The sequence below is a fragment of the Pygocentrus nattereri genome, chromosome 21 (assembly GCF_015220715.1).
Source record: "Pygocentrus nattereri isolate fPygNat1 chromosome 21, fPygNat1.pri, whole genome shotgun sequence".
NCBI lineage: Eukaryota > Metazoa > Chordata > Actinopteri > Characiformes > Serrasalmidae > Pygocentrus > Pygocentrus nattereri.
Genome location: NC_051231.1, coordinates 31,075,049 through 31,087,548, shown reverse-complemented (window position 1 = coordinate 31,087,548; position 12,500 = coordinate 31,075,049). Strand labels below are relative to the sequence as shown.

General features: G+C 43.8%; 1 protein-coding gene across 4 annotated transcripts in view; it reads right to left on the bottom strand.

Annotated features, from left to right (window-relative positions):
- sema3fb (sema domain, immunoglobulin domain (Ig), short basic domain, secreted, (semaphorin) 3Fb) overlaps positions 1–12,500 on the bottom strand; it is a 106,145-nt gene that overhangs the window by 20,225 nt on the left and 73,420 nt on the right. For all 4 annotated transcript variants that reach the window (XM_037532555.1, XM_037532556.1, XM_037532557.1 and 1 more), the window contains 3 exons: positions 7,462–7,555; positions 3,285–3,404; positions 2,919–3,058 (listed from right to left, as the gene is read on the bottom strand). In XM_037532555.1, coding sequence (XP_037388452.1) covers positions 2,919–3,058; positions 3,285–3,404; positions 7,462–7,555 — 354 coding nt within the window. The remainder of the gene's footprint in view (positions 1–2,918; positions 3,059–3,284; positions 3,405–7,461; positions 7,556–12,500) is intronic.

The following is a 12,500-nucleotide window of genomic DNA, read 5'->3' as shown; positions in this document are numbered from 1 at the left end:
TTGTGGTTTAACCAGCTACTGTTTCTGTAAGTTGACTAATCCATAAGCAACTACCACTAAAAAGTGGTATTAATATTCACAGCATGAGCAGCCACGTTAATAAGAAGTCATACGCTGAGCTCAAATTTGAGCTAGCTAGCCACAAGCAGCTAGAACAACAGCCATTTGATATGCACCCCTTCTCTGTGCTCCATCATGGTTCTAGATATCAGGCCGTCACAATGTTATCACGGGCAGCCATAGTGTTAGTCCAGTGAATATTAGCTTAGCTATATTACAAAAAGCATGATAGACATAATGGCCCACCTTAGGTAGGCTAGCACAAATTAGCTACATTTCCCAGCTGGAAAAAAGCACAGACCAGCAGGGACTTCATGGTTCTGGGCATACCAGCATCCAAAACATAACATATCGTTTTTCACTTTTTTACATCATTTGAAAATGCCCGATGCCCTTTGCACCGTATGTAAATTTTATGATGAATGGAAAACAAGAAACGGCCCAAAACGACATGGAAAACCGTCTGGTTCCATAGACTTACATTAAAAGTAAAGTAGGTTTTATCCTTCTCCTGTAAAGTTACCGTTTTGGACACAAGGTTGTCTTCCGACAACTGCGATATGCTGGTTTTGTGGGTGGTCCGCTTGCCGACCAATCAGCACTCAGTAGCAGTAATGTTAACATCCTGCTGCCCAAAACCTGTTTGCTGTAGGCAAAATTAAAGTTACAGGCACATTTTCTTTGTTTTTTTAGTGAAATACATCACTCTACTTTCTAAAATTAAAGGAAAGCTCTGGACAAGTGATTAGAAACTATTTTAAAATTCTGTTTTTAGCACCATTCATCCCCATTCATTGAAGACTTGCTCTGTAGTCATGTTTTCTGATACAATGGGGGAAACTGGAAGGGGCCGGACTCCGCGTAAAGTACCATTGGTATAATCGAATAGCTAGCTGCAATTGTTAGCTAGAACAAAAGTAGCACCCAACTAGGATCAGCAGGTAAGCTAGCATTACCTACTGAAAACATGACGCCGGTTTTAAGCCATGCTGCTTATTTATGCTGACGTAATGGCTCACAACTTAAATCTAACACCATCATAATCAGTTTAAAAACATCTCTACTGATTACAATCCTGACATAAGTTGCTTAGTTTTGCACGGGATCGTTGAGACTAGTGTAGCTAACAAAGGGTGCTGTCACTTCTAAAAAAAAATCTGAAATTCAACAACAACGCTGCAAATTTATACTAAGGTATAAGAAGTGTGACACTTTTATTTACTCTTATGTTTTGCTTTGGGAAGTTAGTGAACAGGAACGTGACTCAGGGCAGAACGGATGTCGGAGAGTGTGTGCTTTCCGGGATGGTCACTGACTGAATCCACTCTCATAAACAAGAGTTGCGTAAATCTAAGTTCACATATGCATACAAACACACCCACACAAGTGCGTTCACATGTGTGTTATTATACACACTGAAACTATAATCCTGTGGATAAACACGAGGCTTTCAGGATGAGTAAACCCGGCCCTTGGCTGCGCACCACGCCTCAGTGTACCGTTTTCCGCTTTTCCACTGTTTATTTTCACTGCTCGACTCAATTAGCCCCCACACTCTGGCTCTACTTTCATTAGGAAGCTGTACTTTAGCTCTGCTTTCGGGACCACCTGCTCCGGCGGCAATAAATTAGAAGTCACAGATATCACTAGTGATAACAGAAGCATGCTGTATGTTAATGTCAGTTGTTTCCAACTCCTCGCTAAATGAAACAATGTGGAAAATACAGATTCTAAACTTTCCATCCAGGCCACATTCATGTTTGTAAGTAGAAAAGGAGATATTTCATCACGATTGGAATCTGATAGATCAAAAACTACAGAAAAACACCCATAATTGATATGTTTCCATTGGTGGGCTGAAATCTGGCATGTTCATACTATCCAATCCGCACCCTGTGGTATGTGGACAGGTTTAGGGTGGCTAAACGGAGAGGTCAAAAGATCTTAAGGTCAGGATACGGATGGACAGAGAGAACCATTGTGCAAAGGAAGGTCAAATATCTGTGGATTTCGGCACTTCGGTGGCAAGTAAACAGCAAAGCCAGGGCTCAGAGAACGGCAGAGTGGAACTTGCTCTAGCTTTGAGAATCTCTTTAAAGCAATAGTTTTGGTTGGTTTCGATTAGTCACGTCACGTCATGAGTCAAGAAGCTTTTATTGTCATTCCGTCTATGCACAAGTACACAGTGGAGTGAAATTACATTCCTCCAGGAACTACACGGCACAACAAGGAACAAAAAGTGCCAACATGCAGACATCGTGTGCACATGCACAGCTCAAAAATCACTCTTTCCTGAACAACAAGCCAGTAAATCTGCTTTAAATATGATTACTATTCTCACTCTCAGTGCCCAAAATGCATATACAAATTAAGCTATAATGGCTACTGTGACAACAAACGTGCATCACCATAAGGAGCTTTTTAATGACAAAAATGACATTTTTATTTGTTTTCATTGCCTGAGTGCAAACACCAACAGAAAAAGCTGTGCAGGGAATCCTGACTGTTCTAGACTGAAGCTCCTCATGGAACACACATTTCAAAGGCTGCAGACTCTCCACAAGAGGGCGCCGTTAGCAGTCCAACAGCTTTTGATCCTTCATAAGAGCAGTTCTTCACGTCAGTGACACTGTGTGTCCTTGTTGAGCCTCACAAAAATGTGCTTGCAGTTCTGACATCATTAGCTATTTCGCACAAACTTCTGCTAATTGCAGTCGCTATTTTAATAATACTCATTATTCATATCACTACGATATCAAGCATCTTTACTGAACACTGCATTTTATGTCTATATTGTGCAGCCCTAATATGTTTCATGCACTGCGTATGTTTTTACTACATCAGCCACGATGACTCACCAAGCAGATCCGCCCAATACGGGACTCTGATTTGGGGCTCTGGCCCATTTCCAGTGACTTCTCTCTAAAGAAAAAGTAGAGCTTGTCATCATTCTTTTCGGCACTGTCTGGGATGAGGTGCACGTGGACGAACGTGGGATCTAGATGAGAGAGAGAGAGAGAGAGAGAGAGAGAGAGAGAGAGAGAGAGAGAGAGAGAGAGAGAGAGAGAGAGAGAGAGAGAGAGAGGTAAGTTGAGTCATAATTCCTGACTTTACTTCTATGCTGACTCATCTGCACACAAAACTATGCAACAGCACATTCTGCATGAGGCTAAATGCGCCGGCCTACAGTCAATAGCGCTGGACTGGAACGACGTTTGCTGTACCGTTCAACCATCTGGAGTTATACTGGTCCGTGCGCATGACCGTGTTTTTCCCCAGCGTTCGGAAAATGGCTGAGTCCGTTCCCATGAAGTCAATGTAGACGCCCGCATAGAGTTCTCCATCTGAGAGAGAGAGAGAGAGAGAGAGAGAGAGAGAGAGAGAGAGAGAGAGAGAGAGAGAGAGAGAGAGAGAGACAGACAGAGAGAGAGAGAGAGAGAGAGAGAGAGAGAGAGAGAGAGAGAGAGAGAGAGAGGGAGGGAGGGAGAGAGAGAGAGAGAGAGAGAGAGAGAGAGACAGAGAGAGAGAGGGAGGGAGGGAGAGAGAGAGAGAGAGAGAGAGAGAGAGAGAGACAGAGAGAGAGAGAGAGAGAGAGAGAGAGAGAGAGAGAGAGAGAGAGAGAGAGAGAGACAGAGAGAGAGAGGGAGGGAGAGAGAGAGAGAGAGAGAGAGAGAGAGAGAGAGAGAGAGAGAGAGAGAGAGAGATGTAAGTTGAGTCATAATTGCTATCTCTGTGATATGATGCCAGCCACACCCACTGAGCAGATGGGTTGTCTTCCTTTGGCTGCACCCCCCAGAACCTGACGTCCCCAGACCAAGGACTCATGACCTTCACAAGGCTTTTCCAGAATCACTGACCACATCTTTATTTTTTACCCACTGTGCATGTATGTGTGCCTTCAGGGTGATTCAGTTTGATTACAGCTCTACAAAATGATTCAACAGATCATGCAACCTCAGAATTCACTAGCTTGATTCAATTATTTCCATTGAATTCCTAATTATTTTTAAAAATAATGTACTACTGAATTATTTCCACAATGGTGCGGTGTTTCGGGAATGCCCCCGGTATTAGGCGCATTATACTGCCTTTATAGTGCTCTTATTAAAGGGAAAATCCACCAATTCTTCAGAATTTCTGCACAATTAACGTGTTAAAATGAAAACAAAGTCATTCCGAATGGTTTGGTGTGAAATGTCTGGTCTGGGGAAACATACAGTCGGAATTATTCACAGTGGTGGTGATAGGAACCAGACGTCTGAACGGTTTTGAATACGCTGACTAGAGTGTGAGGCGTTTACAGCTTTTAGAAGATTTTGGCCTAAAACATATTTTTAAAAACATTCATTCATTTTTAAACATCTACATTCAGGTCACTATTTATCACGTTAAGTTTATCAGATTATGATGTAAAATCCACAAATGAAAAGGTTTCTTTCAGCCTAGTTCTAAAGCAGTAATGAGCATCAATTTAATTAGTAACTATTGGCTTAAGGGTTAATAAGAGCATTATAAACAATCTCATACTGTCCTGCTACAGGTTTTCTTACAGTTGAAACAAGCCAAATTTGATTCTATGCGCATACTTTATTGAAAATGAATTATGTTTCATAATTCAGTCCCACATTTAAAAATTGATGCAGTCAAATCACCCATTTTTGATCAAAATGTCACGATGCATTTTTCAAGCTGAATGTGCGTGAGAACTGCAGTAGGTAGTAGAGAGGGTGGCGGTGTGTTTGGAGGGGGGGGGGGGGTTGGTGGCTTGCCAAAGACATAGCCAAGAAGCTGCCTGCCAGGCCCAACGATTAACACTATCTCACAGGAATCCCAGACATCCTCCACGCTTGCGTCTGTGCAGCGAGGGTGAAACGGGGTTAATTCGCAGCGGTTGTGAAGGAAGTGAGCGGACAGGCGCTCGCCGGGAGCGTCTTGGGTGCCATCACTTTGGCACGGATGCTGTTCTTCCGATTGCGGATTACAGCTGTTGATTCTGAGCGGAAATCGCGAAGCGCCAAACTGTCAGACTCAGACAGAGTTTCCATCCAACAACTCGAACATACGAGGTGGTGCTGAAGTTATAACTGCAGACGGCAACATTAAATCTAGCAAGCTAACTCGTGTGCTTGGCTTTGACTGCCCTTATGCGCTAATTAGTCTTCTTGTTTTGGAGCTTTGCGATGTCTTCCAGGTACACTTGGCTCGGGCTGGCATGTTTGCGCTGTTGACTGGGCGGTAAAACTCTTTTATAGTTTACTAAACTAACATTTCAGCAAAAAATGCTAGCGCGCTAACGACGAATGAACGTTTCGTTAGCTTGCCACAGTGGTTTTCATCACTAGCAATTTTTGTGCAGCAGTCGGTGCGAAAAAGGGAACTTGGTGAGAAATTCAGAAGAAGAAAAGTGAATTCTTGTTAACTTTAAACTGTCAGGACTTTGCTAAGCTACCTTGCTTTGTGCTGTGAGGCTTGGTTAGCTCACTGAAAGAGCTAATGGAGCTTCCAACGTCATGATTACACCTCGCTTAGCATGCGGCTTCGCTCTGTAACTGTCTCGGTATACGGAAGTCTAGCTAAATCGGGCTCCTAATGCGCTTGCATTCACTGTCAGCATGCCGTCTGAGTTAGCTTGAGCATGTCTGTTTAAAGCGAACTCGACTGGGTCTAATGACGCTGAATCAAACAGTGATGCTAAAGTCCTGGCTTGTAAAGCAACAGCACATCTCAATAGAATTAAGAACCATTTGTCACTGTGTTGGCAACACTGTGGAATTAGACCTCTGCACTTAACCCATCCGTGCAGTGAAACACCACATACACACTAGTGAACGCACACACTAGGGGGCAGTGAGCACACTTGCCTGGAGCGGTGGGCAGCCCTATCCACGGCGCCCGGGGAGCAGTTGGGGGTTAGGTGTCTTGCTCAAGGGCGCTTCAGTCATGAACTGTCAGCCAAGGGGATCAAACCAGCGACCTTCCGGTCACAGGGCAGGTTCCCTAACCTCCAGCCAACAACTGCCCCATCTCTCAGTCACAAGTTGTGATTTCTGAAAGACTCTGGACGAGCTAGCTGGCTTGTTGCTCAGGTTGTTCAGGCTAAAGTTTTATCATTTGTACATTTTTTAGACTAAGCTACTCTTCTGACTCACAGTAGCTTTGATTCTTGGCCAATCATGATTATGATTGTGTCTCAGTCATTGCAAACGTATGACTTATGGCTTGTTCACAGATGAAAATGTAAATATAAATCAAACATTACAATTTTGTTGTCTCCAGTCCCGCCTACTAGTTAAGACTCCCCCAGTCAGATGATACCACCAGCGCTAAGTGGGTGAAGGCTAACACAGGCTTCCTTCGAGACCTGTGAAGCGTCCACCACATTGGACAGCCCAACCATCAGATCTGCTAACAGACGCCTGTGCTGACTAGCATCGCACTGAGAGATGGAGGGAGAATGGGGGGCCATCCTACCCACCCAGACAGTGAGGCAGAGGCCAATTGTGCTTTCTTGGAATCCCGGCCAGGGACGGCTGTAGGATCACCAGGGATCAAAGTCGCCTGATGAGGGCCAACGCTTTGACTGTCGCGCCACTTGGAAGGAGCCCAAAGCTAGCAGCCTTTTTGAAAGCCAGGTTGCACCTCTGGAACAAAACTGAATCTGCAAACTGAAAACAACTTGTAAGCAATTAGCTAAAGAGTTTTTTTAGCCGAGGCAAAAACCCCTAACTGGGCTTCAAGACTAGAGTTCTGCACACCTGTGGTAGCTGTGATTCATCGCTATTCAATTATGTCTGAAAAAAAATCCCCGGAATATTCTGTATTCAGCTGATTATGGTCATGACTCAGCTAATGAGCCTATAACTCTCAAGCACATACTTAAAGCACTCATAAAAACGATCTGTTTCGTCGACTTCTCTGGTTTTAATGTTGAGCTCCTCCAGCATCTGCACTTCCCATCAGGAATCCCAGAGACATCTCGGAATGGATACTACACTGATAAAATATGCGACCAGTAATGGTTCTGAGCCTTCCCTTCTTGCCATCTCCAGCTTCATGTTGGCGAAAGGCCGCTGAACCTCATGAGAAAAACAGCCGTTAAAAATCTGCCGGGAAAAAAATGAAGCGCAAACAGACATCGCTTGGTCTTCCCAGGCCACGGATCAGTAATAAAACATTCGAGCAAAGTGAGACTCGGCCAAATGGGGCATTTAAATGAGCTCCGTGGGGACGCGGGTGACCCTTTTTAGCATCATGTTTGTGGAAAAAAAAAAGCTGTCCAGGGGGAGAAATCATGTCCTCCAGAGAAACCGTGTCCTCCAGAGAAACCACAGACACTGCAGTGAGGGAGAGGGCTCTTTCACTTAGGACATGGGAGACAGTGTGATGCTCTGGGGTACTTACTAATCAGAGCAGAGACGCTGTTCAGCTTTGGGTCATATGGGCACTTTCCTTTCCCAGAATCCTCTCTGCCTGGCTCCAAGTGGAAGACATACTCCTACAATGAGATTTGTGGCAAATATAAATCAGTCTAACCAGTACAGAGTTAGCATTAGCATATTAGAATTGTGTTAGTGCTGGAAAGACAGCCACTGTAGTCCATGCATGCAAGTGGTTCAGCACCTATAAGGCATCACAGGGAGTGAGACAGGACAAGTAAACACAGACGAAGACATACATACAGTCATGAAGGTGGTTCTAGCTGTAATAATAGAACTTTGTGCCAAAGCGAGGGGACGTATACCATCCAGTTTTCTTCTCACATTTCTTCTCCATTTGCACTTTTTAGAGTGACTCTCAACTGAATCAGACGTGTTTGGCCTGCTAGGCTTTAGCTTGAGCTTCAATATCATCCACGGACCTCTGATGTATTTTCAATAAAACAATTATGCCAGGAGCCCTGATATTGCATAACCAGGAGAGGCTCAGTTCAGGCAATAAATGTAAAAAATCTGAAGAAAATTAGGGGAAAAAAAACACTTTAAATGCTCATTTCTACTAGCACACCTATGATGTTTGTAATGGTTGGTTGGTGTAGTGGGTAACACCTCTGCCTTCTATGCTGTAGACTGGGGTTCAATCTCCACCTGGGTAACCACCCTACACTACACCAATGAGAGTCCTTGGGCAAGACTCCTAACACCTCCTTGGCCTCCCTGTGTAAAATGATCAAATTGTAAGTCGCTCTGGATAAGAGCGCCAGCCAAATGCCGTAAAATGTATGTTAGTGCTGAGTTTGAGTTTGTGCACACAAACATTTTTGGTCAGTTTAGATTAAACATGGATATCTGAAGCTTCCATGTTTCATTTAAAGCCTGCAACAAGCTTAAACATATACTGCACCTTTCGTAGCAGTTTAACAGTGACTCCTTCAGTAAAGGGTCTTTTCTTCTGAAACCTGGTTAGCCTACAGCTCGTCAACTCCAAGAGTGACCTTTTCTCACAAAATTTGTTTCATTGGAAATCAAAGCATGATTCGTGGATTCCTCTGTCATTTCCTCATTATGTTGGTAGTCGGTTTACTGTGTAAGGCCTGCAGTTCAGGTCCTGAAGGCCTAACCAATGAGAGAGCCAACTCGGCTGTATCTACCTACACACCAAAGGGAAAAAAGATCTGATTGGACAATTTCCCGTTGAACGTCTCAAGGTTTTAACCCTTGTTTCCAACTAAAACGTGCTACTACAATGCTTTCTCTGTTCTAATACAACATGCATGAAGATCATATTCAATAAAAATGAAATTACAGGCTTGTGTTTTAGTTTACAAACCCCTTTTGAGACAGTACAGACTGCCCTGCAGGTTCCCCACTCACTGCCACTCTAATATATCACACCAGAATAAGCCTTTTGTTTTTTTATAATAATAATAATAATAATAATAATAATAATAATAATAATAATAATGGTATTAATTTTATTACTTTTGGTCACATTTCAGTCCAGTCCTTGTTAATCGTGCAAAGAAAAGTTTTGCTCTTCCAAACATTCTGAACCTAAACATTTGTGAAAGTTTCCATCAGCGGAGGCAGCGGCGCCCACTTGGCAGCTGAATAATCCACTGGAGTGAAGGTGTTAGCGCAGTGACTGACGCTGTCCAATCCCAGCATGCTCCAGGCGTCTGTTTGACAGCTATTTGGATGCGTGGTCTAGGGTTTGCCACCAGCTCGTACTGACATGCCCCGAAGCCCTCACGATGAACCAGAATACAGTCACCTCTCACGCCCCAGAGAGAGAGAGAGAGAGAGAGAGAGAGAGAGAGAGAGAGAGAGAGAGAGAGAGAGAGAGAGAGAGAGAGAGAGAGAGAGAGAGAGAGAGAGAGAGAGAGAGAGAGAGAGATCGCTGATGCCATCCATCAACACTGGAGACCGAGACTCCTGCCAAAACGTCCAGATAGCACAGGCCTCCCTCTTAGCTTTGATTAAATTCAGTTATGCAAACGCGGCTCACGGTGCTGGCAGATCCCTGACGCACCTCAGGACATGAACACTAAATCTGCCATGTAGCTACGGGGCCTCATAGAGGGGCTAACACTGAGATTCATAAGCTAATTCAATATTGTTTACAGCAGCCTTAGTTTTAAAGTTAGCTACATATGTTCCTCAATATATTGGCGAAAACTTTACTTCTTCATGAACTTTGTCACTGTCATATCAAAAGTTCATAACCATGTTATACGTAACTACGCATAACACCAACTCCGATTTAAATTCTGTGAATGGACCAATAGAAATTTGTTCATTACAGTTAATAATGTTTTTCATCTCCTAATACATTTACGAGGTTTTGTTAAAACAGCAAATACATGATGGTTTTTTTATTATATTATTGTCCAATAATAACAGCATTCTGGTAGCACTTGATCCATGCTCTATAAAGTTGACATAATCATGCCATAAACATGTCACGGCAGATGATATATGCTGTCACAACAGGTCATTATAGTAATATAGTAAAACTAGTAATATAACAATAACTGTTCATTGTGAAGATCGATGTCATTTTACTTAATGTTATGACGCCTAACTACACACCAAAAATGTGATGTAAACTCTCATGACATCAAACGTCATCCGTCATAGCCAGTAACAATAATGGTGACATGGCACTTCTATTACTGAACAAAATCTGCCATGGCAACTCATGACATCACATGACATGTTCGTGACTCGGTTATGACATGGTTAAATCAATGTTATGTAGCACAACAGCCTTAATCTCACTGATGTTAATATAGTGTGCAAGACATCTGTAAACCCTCGCGTTAGCAGTGGTAATTCGGCTAGAGCACTCTTCAGAAGAGCTTCTTCAGAAGAACCAAAAGTGGCTCTTCTTTGGATCCAAAGAACCTTTTTCGGCCACTTCTAAGAGTGTAAGTAAACTGTAATGCTAACCTGAGTTGACGTAATGTGTTTTATCCATGTGGGAATGATGCACATGTGAATTCAAGGCATCACCTCTGATCCAGTGCGGAACTGGAGTGAGACTTTGGGAGAACAGCAGGCGGGCAGTCGTGGGCTGGAGGTTAGGGAACCAGCCTCGTTCAAGATCCTCAGAGCTAACAGCACATGACTGAGGTGTCCTTGAGCAAGACACCTAACCCCCCCCCATCTGCTCCCCGGGCGCTGCGGATTGGGCTGCCCACCGCTCCGGGCAAGTGTGCTCACTGCCCCCTAGTGTGTGTATTCACTAGTGTGTATGTGGTGTTTCATTTCACGGATGGGTTAAATGCGGAGGTGGAATTTCCCCGTTGTGGGACTAATAAGGGTCTCTTAATCTTAATTTGTGTATTTATGTAGCATGAAACTGTCCTGATTGAACCACATGAGGTTTGCAGCTCAAAGCCAAAAGCTTCCAGATTGAGTGTCCGGCTGTGAGAGACAGTCAGACAGCACGTTTGACTGGAGGGTCCCCACTGGGACAGAGCAGACCCACATGCACTGGGCTGTTAGAAGGTGCAGAAAGGTGGTAACCATGCTAGCTGTGCGATTACAGAGAGCTGAGGCTGGAAACAGGCTAAATGTTTCCTTCTGTGATGTGAACAGCAGAAGCACCGGAGCTATAACCACTAGCCCACTCCACTGCCCAGACACCTCGTGTTTGTCCTGGAAGAACAGAGCTGAGGCTTCAGCTTAGCTTGGAAATTCCTGTGGCAGTGGTGAAGCTAGCTGATGTGGATCAGGCCTAACAGCATTAAGACTGCCCAATTATGGATTTTCTGCTGATCTTTGCTGGTCTATCCTTTTTTGCTGGTCTGGTGCTGTTTTGTCTGGTCACTCAGTATGGTCAGGCTGGTTGACCAGCATACCAGCATCCAAAACACAATATATGCTGGTCTATGCTGTTTTTTCTAGAAGGGATAAACTCAACTAATACTCTCTTATGATTTAGCTACACTTCCTCCTAGAAATTCGCTAGAACTCCCTTTACTATCCTTTACTATGAATTAGCTAATCGTCATTGTTAGAAAAAAACCTCGTATCTCCAAAATGGCAACTTTACAGGAGAAGGAAAAAACCAACTGTACTTTTAATGTAAGTCAATGCAACCAGATTTTTTTTCAAGTAATTTTGGGCCGTTTTCATGTGTCCATTTGTCATGGAACTTACAGAAAATGTAAAGAGTAACAGGCATTTTCAAATTATGTCAAACACTGAAAAATGGCAAAAATGGAGATTGAGGTTTTCTTCTAAAAGCAACGCTCCCTTAGCTATGAGCTAAAGCTCCCTTAGCTATGAGCTAACGCTCCCTTAGCTATGAGCTAAAAGCAGCTCAACATGCTCCCTTAGCTGCCCAGACAGCAGACAGCTTTGGGCCGATTCTGGGTTTCGCATGCGAGTGTCTGATTACTGGGCGGATTTTACGCTCGCAGGCCAGAACAGTATCGAATACCGTCCAGCTGCATACGGTTTTGCATTATGACGATATCTGTTGTCTAATAATGGTGTGAATGCTGTGGGCAAACAATGTAGTCGGGCCAGAGTCGTGCCACATTTGTTAGCTCTACTCACTTCACAGTGCGTGGACCAGATTTGGATCGAGGACCCAGCCCAGTTAGCAGGAACCATAGATTATCATTTAACTTGATTACAACAAAGAGGCAACAACGGCAACAAAAACACGTATTAGAAACAGAACGAAGCCAAAAAGTCGATGCATGCAGTAAAATTAAAAAGACTTTGTGTTCAATTTTATCAGAAGCTTTAAAACATCAAAACGCAGTCATTTAACCAAAGGAACCGGTTCAGTGTATTCTAACCTAGATGAAATGGAGGACATAGACCAACATGCAAAAACGACACAAAAAACGAGCTCATGCCAGACGCATGCAGAGGTGATGGCTCGAACGCTCGCCGACTTCGGTGAGATGAGGAACGACAGACAGACGGACATGAGGCAGCACGCTAAACCCCTCAGACGAGAGGGGAAGCCCCAAACCCAGACGT